At 39.9% G+C, this 19509-nt stretch overlaps 1 protein-coding gene across 1 annotated transcript; it reads left to right on the top strand.

Moving 5' to 3' along the window:
• Positions 1 to 1205: 1205 nt before the first annotated feature.
• Positions 1206 to 18701, top strand: vps26bl (vacuolar protein sorting 26 homolog B, like). The gene is made up of 6 exons (XM_061751326.1): positions 1206 to 1602; positions 9894 to 10050; positions 11827 to 11991; positions 12075 to 12250; positions 12327 to 12469; positions 14957 to 18701. The coding sequence occupies exons 1-6, from the start codon at positions 1380 to 1382 to the stop codon at positions 15083 to 15085; spliced, it is 993 nt and encodes a 330-aa protein (XP_061607310.1). The 5' UTR covers positions 1206 to 1379; the 3' UTR covers positions 15086 to 18701.
• The last annotated feature ends 808 nt before the right edge of the window (positions 18702 to 19509 follow it).

Raw genomic sequence — 19509 nt, 5'->3', positions numbered from 1 at the left:
CCCTGGTTGAGGATAAAGCGCTACAGAAAATGGACGGATGGAAGGACGAGGGCCATGTTGTGATACACTGACTGTTCAAGTAGGACCTCTAGAGGCGCTACTCTGCAATTACAGACCAGTCTTGGATCCAAAAGTAGAATGCGTTGAGCTTTTAGTATTATTATTCCATCCATTTTCTGTACCGCTTCTCCCCACTAGGGTCGCGGGCGTGCTGGAGCCTATCCCAGCTATCTTCGGGCGAGAGGCGGGGTACACCCTGAACTGGTCGCCAGCCAATCGCAGGGCACATAGAAATAAACAACCATTCGCACTCACAGTCTTCAATTAACCTACCATGCATGTTTTGGGGATGTGGGAAGAAACCGGAGTACCCGGAGGAAACCCACGCAGGCACGGTGAGAACTGTGAGGCATATGTGCTTACCAATCGTTATTATTATTATTATAAAGTGACATAAACATGCGTGTCAAGAATTATAAGGCTCACTTGAATAACACTTGATGACGTGCACGTTATGCAAGCCAAAAAAATACGAGATAAGGTACCTATAAGGCAAAATTCCGGGCATAAAAATTCCACAAATTTATATTGTGCCCTAAAAGTAAAAAATAAATAAAAATTAACAACTCAATCCTCTCGATTAAACAAGACATTACATATTTGCATTTTTAAAATCATAATATATTATTTGACGAGATAAATAAAATAATGAGGGGGGCATAGATATGACCACAAGATACGCTAGCGCGGCTGTTGGAGGAGCCTGCAAAGAGACGTGCCTCCGTAACGGCCATATTGGAAAGGTCGGCATTCCCATCAAAGGCAATGCATTGAAATTGAAATTATGTGGAAGCTTGGTCAATTTTGCACTTTATTTTTATTCAGTTTACTTTTTTTGTTAACACCAAAGTGTATGTCATCAATACAGAAATTCTGAAAAAAATATTTTTTTTTTTTACGTGTAAAAGTTTACTCCCATATCCCTTGTCGTAATTGTACGGCATTGCACGCACTCTTATGCAGCACAATGTGCCGGCATCCTTGTTCTGTCGGGTTTCCTGCAGTCCACAGCAGTCAACGCGCTGATGACTATGACCTTCCTCCTTAGCGTCGTCGTCGGCACGGAGCTCTATAGGAGCGTGTGCCTCTACCAATACATATCTTTGGGGAAAGCTACTTGTTTGAATGATCAACCGCCACATGACTTTTGACGCATGCGCAATTACTCATCTGAGCCTACTCGAAGTCAAGTAACAGGGAAGCTAATTGCTCTATAAACAGAAACTATTATCTTTATTTTCTTCTTAAGTCGTTCTTTTTAAGTCAAGAGGGCGCATTTTGTCACAGTTCCATTCGCGGATAACAACTGAGCAGCAGTGATGAGCTTTTTTGGTTTTGGTCAAAGTGCGGACGTCGATATAGTTCTCACTGATGCCGAAACGAGGAAGAAAGCTGAGCATAAAAGCGAGGACGGCAGGAAGGACAAATATTTTCTCTTCTACGACGGGGAAACGGTGTCGGGAAAGGTGAACGTCACGCTCAAGCACCCGGGCAAGCGGCTGGAGCACAACGGAATCAAGATGGAGTTTGTTGGCCAGATAGGTAAGCCACTGGCCAAGTCGTAGCCGAGGCTGACAGACGCAAAACATTACATACATCAGAAGTGATACACTTATTATGCTCCATATACTCAAGTACCTTCTGGAATAGCGTACTCGTCGTATATGTGTGTTTTGTTTGTTTGTTTGTTTGTTTTTTCAGGACCGATACCGATTATTAATAGTCAACGAGAACGATAACTGATATTCGGAGTCAGCGAAACTATTGGCGTCAAAATATTTAATAATGCAAATACTAACACTTAACTTTGTTTAAATGTCTTTAAGCACATGTTAATTAAACACCTTTTCAGATTTGCAACACTTTCAATTATTTTATTATTATTATTATTATTATTTTTAATCTCTGACAACAGACATCTTTGTTTTAAACCTTGTTGTTTTCGAGCTCTCTGGTTCAAGCATCCATGTCTTATGAAGATAAATGAAAACTTAAAGAAATGAATAGCTTTTCTACAGTAAGTACAGTTTGTTATTGTTAAGATGTTAATCTTTCACTTATCATTTGATTTTAAATTCAAACAAAAAGTGCACGGCGTTCCCAAGGTTAGTAGGATCTCTTATAAAGTTACCGTAAGTTGTTTAAATGAAGGAATAAATCAATAAATATTTATCTGAGGTTTCCATAGTTTTAACTTAATCTCTTATCGACCATCTGATTTTCTTTTAAAAAAAAATTTAAAAAAAAGGCCTATGCCAATATGCGTTAAAATGCTGCAGTGCTGATGCACTGATAATCGGCCCAGCCGATAATCGGTCTATCCTTAGTTTTAATGCAGCATACTTTTTACTTCTTACTTGAATACTTTAAATAAGTAGAAATGCTGCTTTTACTTCATTACACTAAGCTACATTTTGCTCGCGATATATATTTATCTACATATATTTATTATTGCTTGCATAATCTATTATTCATCAGAGAGCCTTGTGTGACATGACATTGTTTCACCAATCCAACGCGCTTGTGACGTTTGACTCCACTTGACGACTCAAACAGAGCCATGCAGTCACATGACTGCACACACACTATGCGTGGCTCCACAAAGTTTTCAGTGTTTTATTTACGTAAAACATGGCAGAAATCTATGTTTACCTTTAAAGATAGGCTAAAGCTCACCCGTGACCCGAGTGAGGATAAGTCGTATAGAAAATAGATTAGATTACAAAAAAGAACAGCTATGTCATACACTGTCATCTATGTCTAGCCAAAATGCATTTCAGCCTACAATAAACTACGACTACTTGAGAAACATACCAGAGGCTGTCTAGGTCTGCGTTTGTAAAATGTAATGCTCTGTAAGGGAAAACGTGGGTGTTCAAGAGGGAGTTTGAAATAGTCCTGAGAACTGTCTGTATTTCTACCACATGTGCACATGCGCCCTTTGTCTTTGAAGGCTTACGTGTAAATCGCTAAAGAGTGAAAAAGTAAAACAGCAGGGATCTTGTTTGATGTGCGTCACAAAAATTAGCAGGGACGCATAAAGTACGACCAATCTGCCTCTTCTGATGCAGAGCGATGGCTTAGTACTCTGGCGTGGTGCTGGAAATCCGGTGTATGTGCGTACAGGTGCTCAGTCATTTGAGGAAGAAAAAAACATTTCCGCAACTTGAAAGCAGACACGTGATGGGTTTCATCATCGTAGTCTCTAAACCAACCAGAGAGAGTGAAGAGCAGGGACCCTCCCTCTGATTGGCCGTGTGGGTGTCTATGTGCACGCGTGCTTTTGAAATGCGGGTGCTCACGGACACAAAGCTTACGTTTTCTGACGGCGAGGGCAGAGCTGCAGTTGTAGAAAATTGAGCGGCATAAATGGAATTAGTTCCAAAACCTAACGCCACTGCGACGATGTGGGAACATTTTGTATTCAAGCCAGATGAACACGGCCAACCTCCTAACACCAACGAGCTGGTATGTCGAATTTGTATAAAGTCGCAACAAAGAGAACAACAACTTAAAACCTCAAGGGGACTAAATCCATTTTAAACACAACCATCCCACCCAATTTTCTCAGCTGGAACAGAAAACACGGTGAGACAGTTCCCATTTCCCAGCAGCTTGGCCAACAATGCAAAGACAAACCTGAATGTCAATGTTCATTAATAATCAGAATAAGAAGAGAATTGATCTTAAAAAGATGTACTTGAATTATTATCTTATTATTATATCAGTGGCATAAATAACATCAACGATAGTATCGTTTTTTTTCGTTCTAGTATTTGGGAAAATAAATCGTACGAAAACTATTTGCTATAATGACAGGCCCAAACACATATACTGAGAGAGAGCAAGAGCAATGGATAAAACAAAAATATTGTACAAACTATAAAAAATAGTGTAACAACTGTAAAAGCGAAGCAAGAACCGTGATATAGCGGAGGATTCCTGTGTCTGTATTCTGTGATGATAAGTTGCAGGGACTCATTGTTCCCAGGTTGGGACTCATTGTTTCCATGACATGTGAATCCGGGACTCACATGGTCTCAAGTGTAAAATGATCTATGAAACAGTGAATGATCATGCAGTAAACATAAGGAATAGAAGACATCAGAAAAATACTCCCAATTGCCCATAGATTTGAATGTGAGTGTGAATGGTTTTTAAATACATACATGCAAATCAGTCGCCTTTCATCGAAATTTGCCGTTTTGAACTCAAAATAAGCCATTTACGTGAATCTTATTGATCCAATGAGTTTTTCCTGTGGGCTTGCTAACGGTGACGTCATAGGCTGTTTTGTAGTCCTTGAATGCTGGCAGCTAGAGCCATTCCACACATCCACCATCCACACACAGATGTAATTGTGAATATTACTCCACGGCCCACTAATATGCGGCCTGAGGTTCCGCCTGTGCGCTCGAGACCTGTTTTGGATAAGTCACAGGAGTTGACGAGACCAGAAAAAAACTTCCGCCGCTTCTGCTGTTAAGAAGTAACATTACTTTTACTCCGTTACAATGATCTAAATGTCACTTGCTACTTTTATTTATCAATTATTGCTTATCAACTATTTTGTGCACGAGACTACGACTTCGACTTCCGCATTGGGTGCTGTTTGCGTCAATCCAATTTAAGCACTCGTGACGTTTAAGTCTAGTTCACCAATCAAACAACGCAAGAAAGTCTAATGACATCACACGTCGTCTTCCATTGGGCTTCCTGGACATAGGTTTTCACACTAGATAAGTCTGCCCCGCTGATCGCCGTGCGTAGATGGCGGCCATGTTGGGAAGGTCGTCGTTGCCACGAAGCGCCCTACTCTTGTTTACATTTAGACGAACTAAAATAACCGCTTTCATGTATTGTAGTATTTGTCTAGCATTGTCTGCCCAAACGTGGATATATCAGCTCACTTATAACTTGAGAAAACACCGCGCAGTAAATTATAGATGTTTTTTTTTGTTGTAGTTTTGACTGTGCATACACACACACAGCAACATCAGAATTTCACATTTTATTTTGTAATTTTTTTTATTGATGCTCATGCTGTGGTTAAAAAAAATTCTGAAGTTACTCACTATTTACTCTGTACTTGAGTAATTATTTCACTGTGTACTTTTTACTCTTACTCAAGTAATTTTTAGGACGACTACTTTTTACTTGAGTCACATTATTGTCAAGTAACAGTACTCTTACTTGTAACAGTACTCTTACAATGTTTGGCTACTCTACCCATCTCTGGAGCAGACATCCTCTATTGCTACTCTTACATTTAAGCAACATTTTTGCTCATCAGATCAGCCAGTGTTGTATTTGTTGTACTGGTCTTTTGTATTTTCGCATTGAGGTGCTGCGGGTCGTGGCCCTGGTTGTGGTCCCAGCGGAACCGCGAAGCACACATACCGTAATTTCTCGTGTATAATACGCAACCCCAAAGTTGACCTCAAAATTCTGGAAAACCCTTCTACCTATGTATAATGCATTTTTACAATGCATGATTTTGCTTCTACCAATATGATCAAAACAAACTATTATCTGTATTTTGTTAGTTTTTTCCAAGTAATTATTCTGAAGTTAAGCACTTTATGTGAACACGTAATCCCTTTTTTTTAATTTACTGGATCTTATTTTGGGCGGCACGGTGGACAACTGGTTAGAACGTCAGCCTCACATTTCTGAGGACCCAGGCTCAATCCCCGGCGCCACTTGTGTGGAGTTTGCATGTTCTCCCTGTGCCTGCGTGGGTTTTCTCCGGGCACTCTGGTTTCCTCCCACATCCCAAAAACATGCATTAATTGGAGACTAAATTGCCCGTAGGTGTGCATGTGAGTGCGAATGGTTATTTGTTTGTATGTGCCCTGCGATTGGCTGGCAACCAGTTCAGGGTGTACCCCGCCTCCTGCCCGATGACAGCTGGGATAGGCTCCAGCACGCCCGCGACCCTAGTGAGGAGAAGCGGCTCAGAAAATGGATGGATGGATGGATCTTATTTTGAAATTCAAAGCCCTAGTTTTATTTAGTAAATGAGAAAACACACAGTTGTGCTCAAATGTTTGATTACCCAGGCAGAATTTGTAAGATGGGTACAATTCTTTATAGAATACATGAAGGGCCAGGCGAAACACATTTAATTTTATTTTAATGGGATTCAAATTAAAGGGTCAAGCATTTCAGAAAAGCATTATAATTAAACAAAACATAACCATAAAGAAATTAATGTTGGTTGTTGCTCAGTCATCAGTCATAGTTTTTTATTTTTATATATTTCACAAATTCTGCCAAGGTTTCTAAATTTATGAGCACAACTGTACATACATGCAGTCATACGTACCCCTGTCATATTGGAATGAAAGTGTAGGCTACACCTTTTTTATAACCACTAGGTGGCGGTGGCATTTTGGAATTAAAGTGTACAGCTTTTTCATAACACTAGATGGCGGCATACATTTATAAAAAAAATTAAAAATGTTTTTTTCCCCCCATTTGTCCCTATACCTATGTATAATACGCACTATTGACTTGACAATTTTTGGGGGGGGAAATGCACATTATACATGAGAAATGTTAACATGTTTAGAAGTGTTAAAAGTAAAATTAAGACGTCTATATTTACGTAAATGAGCGGCGATATTGCTTACGCACGGCGCAAATATGGCAACTCCCAAAGGCGCTTGTATTCGAGTTTATGCGATTTGTTTTTTTTATCATTTATCATTATTAAATAAATCTATAAAAACACTCCCAACTACTGTGCTGAATAGACAACAGGCCTCCATCTTGATAAATAACGTGATGTTCATGACAAAGTGCCATGTGTCACGGCTGTTCTGATTAAATGTAGTGCACATCATGTATAAACCTGAATGGAATAGATCCCCTCACATGTAAACAGTTGACCAGAGATCTTCAATCGGAATGACAAAAAAAGTCTCCATGTGAACCTGGCTACTGTGTGTTAGGTCTGCTGAAGACGAGCCCTTAACCTGTCAATCAAATATATGTTGACGTTCACTGTAGTCAACTACTGGCTAAATGTGTGCCACTGATGTTATGCTTAAAAAACAGTTAACGTCCCCGTGTGTGTTAATTGGGGACTAACATACAAAACAACTCAGAGCGAAGCACTGATGGTTTAAATGATATCTCCGCCGTGGAGCGAGCTTTTTAGCTCCTTAACTTGTTAGCTCGCAGGCTAGTCGTTAGCTCGCAAGCTAGCGAACACGACAAACGGTTAACTTTCCGTTAAGTGTGTCTGTTGTGTGAGCATACATGGTGCACCTGGAGCAAGGCTGTGGAGTAAACACCGGCAAGAGTGTACCGTTCCGCCAGCGTTCCATGAGCCCACCCACGGCGAATGACACAGCTGTCCAACTCACCCACTGTGTGATCCATGCGCTGGCTCACCACAACAATGACTATTGAGTCCGGAAAAAACATCGTTTCCATATTTATCGAACGATAAGTTGATATAGTAATTATTGTGACAGGCCTAGCGATGACAGTACTCAAACAAAATGCAGCCCTAATAGGTACACTAAAAGACTCAAATACTTGCCACATTCTCCGATGTTTGGTGTCCTCGCACGATGTCCACAGGCAATCTCACCTGTAAGAGGACGAGAGGGTGTAGACACATGCTAAACACGAAACAATTGGGCTATAAATGCTGCTTGAGTACAAAAAGTCCGCTTGTAGTCGGCGCCAAACCACGTGGGCTTAGTCCTGTTAACTCCATCATCTAACATCACACACAAATCCTTCAGAACTTAACTACAACAAACAGATGTCATTTACCCTCCTTTTTTGACACACTAACAAGACTGTGACACAGCTTTAAACAGTTTTAAGTCTTGTAGTTTACACCCAGCTCTGCAGAGGTAAAAAAAACAAAAAACAAAACAAAACCTCCACAGCAGCATGAAAAACACCCCAAGGTAGCTAGTTGGCACTAAACTATGTGTTAAGTAAAGTATAAGTACGTTAGCTGAGCTATTTTCTTAAAACGCCATGTATGTTTTAAGTTTAGGGGTGACCTAACCAATTAGCCGAGTTGAAGACAGCTGGCTACTTATTAGTCTGCTTGTAATCTTTTGTATGACAAAAAAAAGACTATTTTAGGTTCAAAGTTATCTTACCATAACAGCATGTGAGTTCAGCTAACCTAATGAGCTATTTTAATGGACAAAAACGGGCAGTGCATTAAGGATGTTATGCTCAAGTCTGTCTGCTTGAATCTGATTCCACTAAATGAAGCAGAGGAGTGGTGACGCAGTGTTTTGACTCTTGGTTCAAACATGCCGAAAATCATGTGATCGCTATGAACGAGGCCTCGAACATCACAGCAGTGTCGCATTGGGTGGGCGTGTCTATAGCCCTTTAAATGTGTCAGAATCTCTCGCCAAGTGGAGGCTTTTTTTGATAGATTTCAAGCATTATTGATGCAGTACATCACTATCATTTTCATACAAACAAAATATTTAATTTGCAATATTTTTTTTTATAGTGCTACACGCACAGTGAGATGCTTTAGCGTCGATACATAATAACGGTGAGTAGTGTTGCGCCCTCACTGCCTAAAAAGGGGGCTGGCCGGTAGACTTGCAGGCTGGAGTTCTTAGCCAAGCGGTATGGTGAGGATGGTGGCGGCGCGTGCTCGAGTCCATATGTGGTTGCACCACGTGAAACGACCACCGTTACTCAAAAGTCGGATACAAAGGTGGCCTGTTGGCTTTATAGCTTACATCTACCAAAAAACACATCTTTGAGGTTGCGACAATTGCGTGCCAGACACGACAAGCACCCACAACTTTATCATAACAAAACAGTTGTTCATCACCCATTTGCCTCAGATAAAGTTGCCAGCGACTAACAGTCAATATCCCTGTTTCACAAGCATTTTACTTCCCTGTTACCTTTCAAAAGGATATGAGGCCAGCTACCTCAAAAGAGTGACCTAATGCTATGGATGAATATATGAAAAGTGCTATATAAAGAAAATTTGGTTTTGATATAACTTGTAATAAATAAATAAATAAATAAATAAGCTTTACCTCCCAATCTGTAGGCACCTAATGTATTATGACATTATAGTAATAGTCACTTTGGAGCATTTATCTACCGAAGAACACAATGACAATTATAGACCACTAGGTCTTCATTGAACACACGTAACAGTGAGACGTATGACAGCCATGGAAGAAGCTTTGTCAACGCATTCTTTGAAAAGCAATATGCAGGTTTAGCCTACAGGTGGAGCTATTTTTATATGTGTCAAATGCTTCAAAGCAAGTGTACCATTGCAGGTCAATTGTCTCAGTGATTCATTGCTTCAGAAAGCCTCGGTTTCTCCATCCCTACTATGTATTTCAATAGGATGGCTTACAGTGTGGAAAGCAATGGTCCTCCTTGAAGATGATGTGTTACGAAAATCCGCGTGCACGTATTGCTGGCAGCGTTCTGGTGCGGATTCAAATTCTTCTTCTTGTTGATGCTTACGGTGACTGGTTGTTGACAAACCAGCATTTAGGAGCATTACAGCCACCTACTGCACTGGAACTTGGATAAAAATTTATTGATTCTTTTGTCAAGCTGCTGAAGCTTTTGCAAGTTAAGGAATATAATTTGTCAGTACTGCAGTCATATTTTAGCTTCAAAAATAAATTATAAAAGATGTAAACCACTGTCAATACTAATACTTGAACTTGTCTCCTCACATCAGATCACAGGCCTAAGCTGGCTGCAGTTGTCAGAAGTGAATGACAAGTTTTCACAAAGTTGTGGAATGTATGAAGATGTTCTACTGCAGCTATCTGATAGTACTAATTCATATCTTGCAGAGCTCTACTACGACAGGGGAAACCACCACGAGTTTGTGTCTCTGGTAAAAGACTTGGCACGACCAGGGGAACTCACGCAGTCGCAGACGTTTGACTTTGAGTTTACACACGTGGAAAAGCCCTATGAGGCTTACACTGGCCAGAACGTCAAATTACGGTGAGCTCCACTTGAGTGGTTTGGATATTGCGTGGCAATTATTTTCAATACTGAGCCATCCATAAATACATTTTCATATGCAGATGCCTTTTTCAACTTTTTGCAGTTAAGAATTTACAGTAGCCAACCACAACATTAGCTCCATCTACGCAGTCTAATGCAGGGATTCTCAACTGGTCTCAACCTGCGCCCACATTTTCCCAAAGACATTAAGGCTGGATTTACACTCTGCCCAAAGTATAGTAATAATTATGTGTGCAAAGTGCATTTCATGAACTGAGGAGTAACTAATGAATTAATAAATCACATTAAATCAAACATGTCCCTTTAGTTGAGCACAAGATGAGGAGAAACATGACACATCGTGAAGATGTATAAAAGTCAATAAATAAATAGAAATGCATATATCAAGCCAGGCTGCACAAACAAAAGGACATTTCACTTATTTCACACATTTGACTACGTTGTGTTTAAATTTAGGAGGAACGACTGAGCAGGATTTACATAAAATATTAAAAACTGTCCCGCGACCCTAGTGGGGATAAGCGTTAAAGAAAATGGATGGATGGATTAAAAACTGTGTTGAATTTGTGCTGTCACACGATTAAAATTCTAACAAGAAAAAGAACAAGTGCATTTTTTTTTTACAAATAACACATTTGTAATTTTGACAAATGCATGTCAAGCAACCACTGACTCACTCAACGTATTTGTCGAAAACACTAACCCAACCAAAGAAGCTATTTAATCTGTGTTGTTCTTTCTGTGGGACTGACACAAATGTTTGCACAATCACATTGAAGCCGTGATGCTGTTGTTTTATTGTGGTTCTACATTCTTGACAATATCCTTAGCTGTCCACATCTTAATGAATGTGTACATGTGGGATTGGAATGTTAGAGCTTTATTGTTGTAAAATCTGACAAAAAAAACCCCCAAAACATCTAAACAAAATTGTTACCTTACATAAAGTTTTATGATACTATACAACTGTTGTGGACAAAACGTACTAACGAACTTGTTAACAATTACAGCTTTTTGTTTGTTGGTTTTGTTTTTTTTAACCTTGTCCTGTTTAGCTGCAAGGCAGGACAGGATGTGGGTAAATGAGCAAGGCAGTGCTACTGACTGACTAGTGGTTTTTTAGTGTCTCAACACCTGTTCGAACCTGTGAGTTGATATGTTAGTATAACCTGTGTTGTTGTTAGTAATCCCACCACAAGCAATGTGAATACCCACCCTATTACTATGGTTACCAGGTCCCTGACAAGCAACCATTATCCCTTTACTGTGATTGTGTATGGTGGGGTGTAGTGCATTAAAATTGGAGAAACTGGTGGGGGCGAGGCGAGACGGTCACAGGGCAATGATGACCTGTAACTGTCACCCCCACCAAGGCCAACCAGCACCCCATGTATTCAAACTGGAGGACCGGCAGAGCAGTGAAAGGGGGGGGGGGGGGGCGACCAGCTCGGAAACCAGCACAGATGTGCCAGCACCCGGCCCGGCGCCCACCCCACCATACCTGAATGAGATATGAGTGTGCCCAATGAGCGAAATATGTACAGTGTGAGTACTAATAATGTCCAATATGTGAATGAAGTAAGAGGCTTTTTTTGGTTTTGTTTATTCTTTGGGCTCAGTTTGTAGTATATGGAGTATAAATTGCCTCGTGTGAGTGTGCCCTAAATTGTTATTTTGGATGACAGAAAATATCAAGAAAAATGTGTCTTCCGCACAGCTATTTCTATTTCAAGAATACTCTTATGCTTCCAGCTATTTTCTGAGAGCCACAGTGAGCCGCAGACTGAGCGACATCAGCAAAGAATTGGACATTGTGGTTCACACACTCAGCACTTACCCCGACATCAATTCCTCCATCAAGATGGAAGTCGGCATTGAGGACTGTCTACACATAGAGTTTGAGTACAATAAATCCAAGTATGATTGTTACATTGATATTGCATGTGGTTTGAAAGCTTTTTTTTTTTTTTTGTGATAAAGGGAGATCATGTCCTTTGCAGGTATCACCTAAAAGATGTGATTGTAGGCAAGATTTACTTTTTACTCGTGCGGATTAAAATCAAGCATATGGAGATAGACATCATCAAGCGAGAAACAACTGGCACCGGGCCCAACGTCTACCACGAGAACGATACCATAGCCAAGTATGAAATCATGGACGGCGCACCAGTCAGAGGTAATTTGAAAGGCTTTAACTGCAGGGGCAAATTCAATTCTGCTATTCAAACTGTGTCTGCCTTTGAACTCTGCAGGAGAGTCCATCCCCATCAGGCTGTTCTTAGCAGGCTACGAGATAACGCCCACCATGAGGGACATTAACAAGAAGTTTTCAGTGCGCTACTACCTCAACCTGGTCCTCATCGATGAGGAGGAGAGACGGTATTTCAAACAGCAGGTACACATACTACACTGGAGCTTGTCTACTGGTGAACTCCCAATGCAATCCATTGTTTCATTATTTTTGTGTCACGTAAACATGGCACCTACTGTAGTACTATTACCATTTTAATCTATGGGACATGATGTCAAGTGGGCCGGTCCAGTAAAATGATCGCGTAATTAACAATAATAACAATAAGATGGTGTTTTTCCCTTTTGGTTTAATGCAAAACAATACAAGTTGATTAGGAAAACATTAAACATCTATTTTCAAAAATACATTGATGTTGTTCAGCAATGCCATATCGAATTCCACCAAAACAAACTGTTATATAAATTAGTGTACACCTGTGCAGCATGTGTATTTTAATACTTGGAGAGAAAAATTATATTCTGTATAAAAATTGTAATAATGTTCATTGACGTAACAAGCAGCATGTTGCATTCTCTAAACTTTCAGCCAATCTGGTTCTGAACTTATATTTGATGACATTCATGTCGGACAGCCGTACGTCGAGTCAGCCAGTCTTTTGTTTATGGTCCTGAAATAATGATTCCACCAGCACAGTGAGATCTTTCATGATCCTGCCATCGGTGAAGGGCATTTTGTGTTTTACGGAGGCTCGGGTTGATTCCTGAAGTCGCCATGGACTTTGGTGAAATACCATTTCACGTTGAATCTTTTACCAACGCCACAGATCCGTTTTTTTGTCTCTTACTGGCGTGAGTGCACTCTGCTGCCATTGCTGTTAGCCTAGCCAGCTAACATCCAGGTGTTACGGAAAAATCTGCGACCGTCAGAATTCGCCTGAGCTATTTCTAAACCTTCGTGTCTGCATTATTTAAAATGCACATGGAAATCGATGTCTTGCGCTCTGTATCAATCAATCAATCTTCAAACTTCCCATCTCCATATTGGAATGCACAGCAAAACTACAGGAAACGCAACTGCTGGAAATGCAACCCTCCGAGTATTGTGTGAAAAGAATGATATAATTTATTTTTGTCAGGGTTTAATATCAGGCTTATAATTCAGTGGCAAATATGAATTTGTCAATCTGGACTATTATCATTGCCTCACCAGCCGCATGAACCACACTGCACATTTTATTTAAAAAAGAAATTTCAATAATGTCCATCAAAATACTAAGAAACCACAGCGCCAGCTTAAAAAGTCCGCTGTGACAGCTTTCTCGCTTAGGCATTATTAAATTACAAATACACAAGAGTCTGTTTTCTGTTTGTCCCACGGCAAAATGTCAGCACTTTATCAGGTCCAGCAGACCATAATGAGTCACTTTTGTCTCATGGTTAAATCTGTTGAGTTGTTCCACTCCGGGGGCGATTCGAGGATCAGAGGTTTCGGGGTGCTGAGCTTCTGGCCACGCAAGATAAATTTCACTGTTTTGTACATTTTAATGCAATTTCATTCCCACATTTATGAAAGAGAAGCATAACACTTTTGGGGAACGTTTGTGACCAAACCATCAAATCTGAGAAGTTCTTTTAATTGTTGAGTGACAACAAAAGAAGAATGGAGTGAATTTATAAAATGAGCATATGACACAACAGCCAACTTCTTTGATTCCAATTCAAACAGAGGTCAGTGGTGTTGTGTCTGACCACCTGAAATGTGTCTTAGCTATAACAAAACCCAAAAAAAGTCCGCTAAATCCTACCTCACAACATAAACCGTGAGCTATGATTAAATACAACCAAATTGAGGAATTGTAATGTTAATAGTGTGTTTGTTTAAAGTGGTAGAAGTTAAGAAATGTTCCACTTATCCTGGTTTAAGCCCCAGGTACTTACACCACAACTGTATAATGACTGGAAGGCAGCATATTGCTGTGTGCAGATGGCCCGTTGTCTCCCAAAAAAATTACGTTTTAACAAAGTACTGTATGTTTGTACACTTTTCTAGCTTGTTAAAGGTCCCATATTTTGCCAAACCAACGTTTTCTAGTATTTTGGGATGTGATATTGTCTCTTTGGTGCCTAAGTAAACATGTGAAATATGAATTGAAATCATCCACGCATTCCTGAGTTCCAGACCTTTTTCTGCCGAGAGGCCTGAAATCAGGTCATTCGAATTTCTCAAGCTTATCTACGTCACTAGCGAAGATCTCCGCCTACCTCTCCGCTCCGAGCCAGCGGTGTCAACATAACGAACGCGTGTGCCCTCACAAGCGGGTCTTCTACACCGAGGCAACCAATCGGATACAAAACTGGGTCAAACAGAAGTAGCTGTCAGAGGGGCCTTTTCTGGACACTTGTATGATAAAACCAAGATGTTTTTTAAACATCTTTTTCCTTTAAAGTCCATGTTAGAGAGTCACTCTATGGAGATCTAAATAGCCAAAATATGGGACCTTTAAAAAAAAATAGTACATGCAGTCAAAAGAATCACCCCCAAAAGTGGGCTAAAAACACCTGTGTTCCACTCAGCTGTTATCTTTATTTGGAGAAAAAAGAAAGAAAAAAAACCTCCATCATGTTGCAGGAAATCACCCTATGGAGAAAAAGTGACGTTGCAAGGAAGAGCATGTCTCATCAAGCCATCCTCGCCTCCCAACGCTTTGAAAGCTCGTCCAACCCTGAAAAAATCCAGGCTAATGAAGACGACAGCTAAAGCCCAGCCCACTTGTGGCAGAAAGTTGTGAATATGAATATCATTTGTGTGCGTCAGGAGAGAATGTGCCGTACCTTTTTGCTGTGCAAGTGTGTGTCAGGGGAACAAGACAAGCTCAAATTGCTATGTTATTGTATTTGTTTGTTTCGAACACATTTAAGTGTCGATGGGTGGAGTTTACCAAATGGCGAATTATTTTACTGTGACAGGGAATCTTCCTGGTAAAGCAAAACATGCACCGAATTAACTAATGAATTGGCATTTGTTTTGCAAATCTCACCCTCTTCCTGCATGTGATTACAATTAGCAAATACATTTAGCATTAAAGTGTGCACGTGTGCGTGCGTGTCTCGAACATGGCCTTTAAATCTTTCTACTTTGTGCTGCAGCTGTGGTCAACTATAAATCTCAAATTTATAAATTAATTGTTTAATTGCTGTCTTGGAAACAACCTTTATTTGCTTTGAGTTAAAGAGGAAATTAAATGAACCGTGTGCTTAAATATTTTCATACATCTCACCAGAAATGACTATTTTTTTAACAGCATCAGATATGCTAAATGCCTTACCTAGACCAGTCGTATTGTTTGCTTCCCCCCCCCCAAAAAAAATAAAAAAATGTGGCAATGATGAGTAAAGGGGGGGAAAAAAATAACCAATAGTCATCGAGGTAATCAACATTTATTTTTTGGACAGATCAAGCAAATATTCGCAACATTTATGTTGAGTGTGTTTATTCGTGCTGTATACTGATGCACTGGTAAAAGTTTAGATACAAAACCCCCAAAGTCAGTAAATCATCTTAAGTGTTGTTGCTTGGCTTCTGAGCCGTGTAATTTTTATTTGCCGTACAGGCAGTGTTCAACATTCCTAACTGTCATAAAGAGAAGTTAACCACGGTATAATAAAACTATCCTTCCATTTGCTAAAGCACTTGTCCTCATTTATATCGCGAGTGTACTAGAGCCTATCCCAACTCACTTAGGGCAAGAAGCGGGGTGCCCTCGGCTGGTCGCCAGCCATTCCAAGGGTGCATATATACAAACAACCATTCACACTTATATATTCACACCTATGGACAATTAGTCTTCCATTAACCTAACTTGGAACACAGGAAGCCAGAGTACCCTAGAGAAAACCCACACAAGCACACGGAGAACAGGCAAACTCCACACAGAAATGCTGGAGATGTGATCTAAACTTCAGAACTGAGGCAGATGTGCTAACCACTATTACACACACACACACACACAAAATAAAAGTAAAACTATTCACAACTTTGGAGACCCTTCACACAGATTTGTGTTTTGGCCTTTAATCCCCCTGCAATTAGTTTTTTGTATTTATTTATTTATTTTTATTTTTTTCCAAACTAAGCTCGCTGGCCCTGCAAGGATGAATTTGAAATCCGATTGGTTAAAGACACAGTACCATTGCTAATAGTTGAAATTACATCTGCCAGATCCTGGAGGCCTTGGGCAGATTAGATTGACATGGGGGTAATAAAAGATGAAATATGACACTGGAGAAACACTATGAGAATAAGAGAATAGGGCCCTCAAACTAATTTTTGTCACGGTCCACATTATAATTCAGTTTTCCCACAGAGGGCCATTATGACTGTGAAACTATATAAATGGTTAATCGCCTCTTATTATTGCATATACACAACAAATTGATGGATAATCAATTTTGAAATTAGAAGTCAGGGATATTAGGTTGGTCAGTTACTGTAAAAAAAAAAAGGGATTTGTAAAAGATAAATGCATGTAATATTTAAACATTTTGAAATTTTGGTACAGATTTTACCAAGAATCATGGAAGTTGATGCAAATGATTTGCTTTCACGGCCACATAAAATGATGTGGCGGACCAGATCTGGCCCGCAGGCCTTCAATTTGACACCAGTAGAATAGACTTGACAATAATTTAATAGATTCAACTTTCAGTGAAACATAGGTTTGAATCTGAATGGTTCTGTCTATATGTGCTCTGCAATTGGCTGGCGACCAATTCAGGGTGTAACCCGCCTCTCACCCAAAATCAGCTTGGTTAGGCTACAGCTCACCCACAACGCCAGTGAGTGTATGTACAGTTAAGTGGTACACGACATGGATGGATGGACTTGCGGACGATCCACTGCATTAAAAACCCGGGGTGTCAGAGAACTCACTTGTAGCATACTTGTTTTCTCTTTATACAGACCAAATGATCAATCATGTTCAAATAATCTATCAGAAATGAACAAAATGACTTTCAAGGTTTTCAAAGTGTGGGACAGAGTGTCTACCTTCAAGAAATAAAACTGCGGGGGGGGGGGGGGGGGGGGCGGCGGCGGCCTCTCTGTGTTAGAATTAATAGGCATTTTTCCTTTAACGTAATTGAAGTTCGCTCAAGTCTTAAGATTTTTTTCTCTCAAGCTACAACACCTCCCAGGGGAAGTGTTTTTCACACTTTGAAAACCAACTTGCTCCCTTGTGAATTGCTTCATGCTTTTTGTGTCTTCGTTCTGATTACTTTTGAAGTTCTTCTTTTCATTTGCACTATGATCTGTTTTCCTGCTCTTTGTACTTTCATCGCAACAAACCTCTTTTGATCGCGACCACCACCTCCAATCAATTATGGACATTGTGACACGAGTGTTATTGACTGAGCCGACCCAGACGCTTGTTTGGGCTCTGGGTCGTACTTGTCTTTTTATTGTTAGTCTGCTTTGTGCCTCAGGATTGATTGCCAAAATAATATTGTGGATGCAGTGTCAGGGTACAACTGAAAATACACTGTTCCTTTGACTTTCTACAAGTCATCTTTTACTTTAGGACATATTTTGTCAAGTTTAAAAAAAAAAAGTGTTACATTTCATTTACCCATTCTGGGGTGGGGAAAAAAAGAAAGAAAAGCACACCAGTGAATTGAATCGTGAGCTACTTTCATGCTGGATTGTACAAGTGCCATATATTTTTATATTTCACACGAGTCATTGGAGTAAAAAGGCACATTGTCGCATCTTTGTCATGCTGACGGGTTGCGTCAAATGCTCTTTGTTAAATACAGTGGCCGACCGCGACTAGTAGTAATTAATCCCCATTATAATTGCATTGGAAAAACAACATTTTTGTTTGCTTTGTTGTTGTTTTTTTACCCGGAAAATTCTTCAATAAGCGGGGATATACCGCTAATAAGCTTTGTCGCGATTGGTCCTACCCCCAAATATAAATAAAATACGGGGGTCCACTGTATGCTACAATCTACATTAGGTCCTTGATGAAGTGTGTCCTTTATTTTGCTGATTGATTCTCAGCCTTCACTGAAATTATATATTAAATATACATCGTAGAAAACCTGGATCAACTTTACTGTGTCTACAGTATATGTTTCTTTGTTTTTGTATTCTTTCGTTGTACATTGTATTTTTTTGAGCCTTGGTACAGACAAAAGCCTGTCCAACGCTGTTTGTAAAAGGTTCAATTGAAATAGAATAAATATACAGTAGATTATAAATGCACAATGTAAATGATGCCGCATTGTTAATGTTTGACATTTTAGCCCTTTTTCTCTTAAAGATCACTTAAATGATTTTGTTTCTGTTTACTTTGAAATAAAGGACGGAAAACTTTTCTGTGTTGAATAATTTGTGCATTCCCTTACATTGTCATAACTACATCTCAAGCAACACGATGACATTTTCCTCCAAAAGTATTCAAATGACAAGGTCTTACTTGAATTAGACTGATGCAGGGCAGAACTTTAAAATGTTCAATGCTTTTCAGGTGATGGATGGATTGCTATATTTGCTTAAAACTCATTCACTGCCAGCCTTCCCAGCTAACATGGATATTTGACTTCTAAAGCCGTCAATGGCAGTGAATGTAACTTGTTTAATATTTCGGGGTAGTACACAGCCTCACAGTCGAGAGAGCCTTCAGCAGTGGGTTCAAATCACGCCTCGCACCTTCCTGGGTGGAATTTACATTTTCTCCAGGTACTCTGCCTTCCTCCCACATTACAACATGCATCTTAGGTTAATCAAAAGCTCTAAATTGTACATGGGCATGAATTTGAGTGTGAATGGTTGTTTGGAGATACAGTTTGGCTGGCAACCAATTCTGGCCGTACATTCACCCAAAGTCAGCTGGGATAGGCTCCAGCTCAGCCGCGACCCACAAATCAGTAATGAAAATATGGATGAATGGATTGATGCATGTTTAATCTAATTTCAAGATGTGTAACTAAGCTTTGATAAATTAGGTACAGTACTGTAAATCACAGGTATATATTCCTTTGTACTCCACTAGAGGGCAGGTTTGTATAGGGTACAATAGTATATATACAGTACATATGACCTACTGGGAAATTGTGTTGGGCTGTTTGGCGCTATAGCGCGAGTTAATAACTGAAGTACATTAAAAGTACATGTATTTTTTG

This window comes from Phyllopteryx taeniolatus, chromosome 17, assembly GCF_024500385.1.
Source record: "Phyllopteryx taeniolatus isolate TA_2022b chromosome 17, UOR_Ptae_1.2, whole genome shotgun sequence".
Taxonomy (NCBI): domain Eukaryota; kingdom Metazoa; phylum Chordata; class Actinopteri; order Syngnathiformes; family Syngnathidae; genus Phyllopteryx; species Phyllopteryx taeniolatus.
The sequence above is the reverse complement of the archived record's forward strand: the minus strand, read 5'-3'. Positions and strand labels throughout refer to the sequence as shown.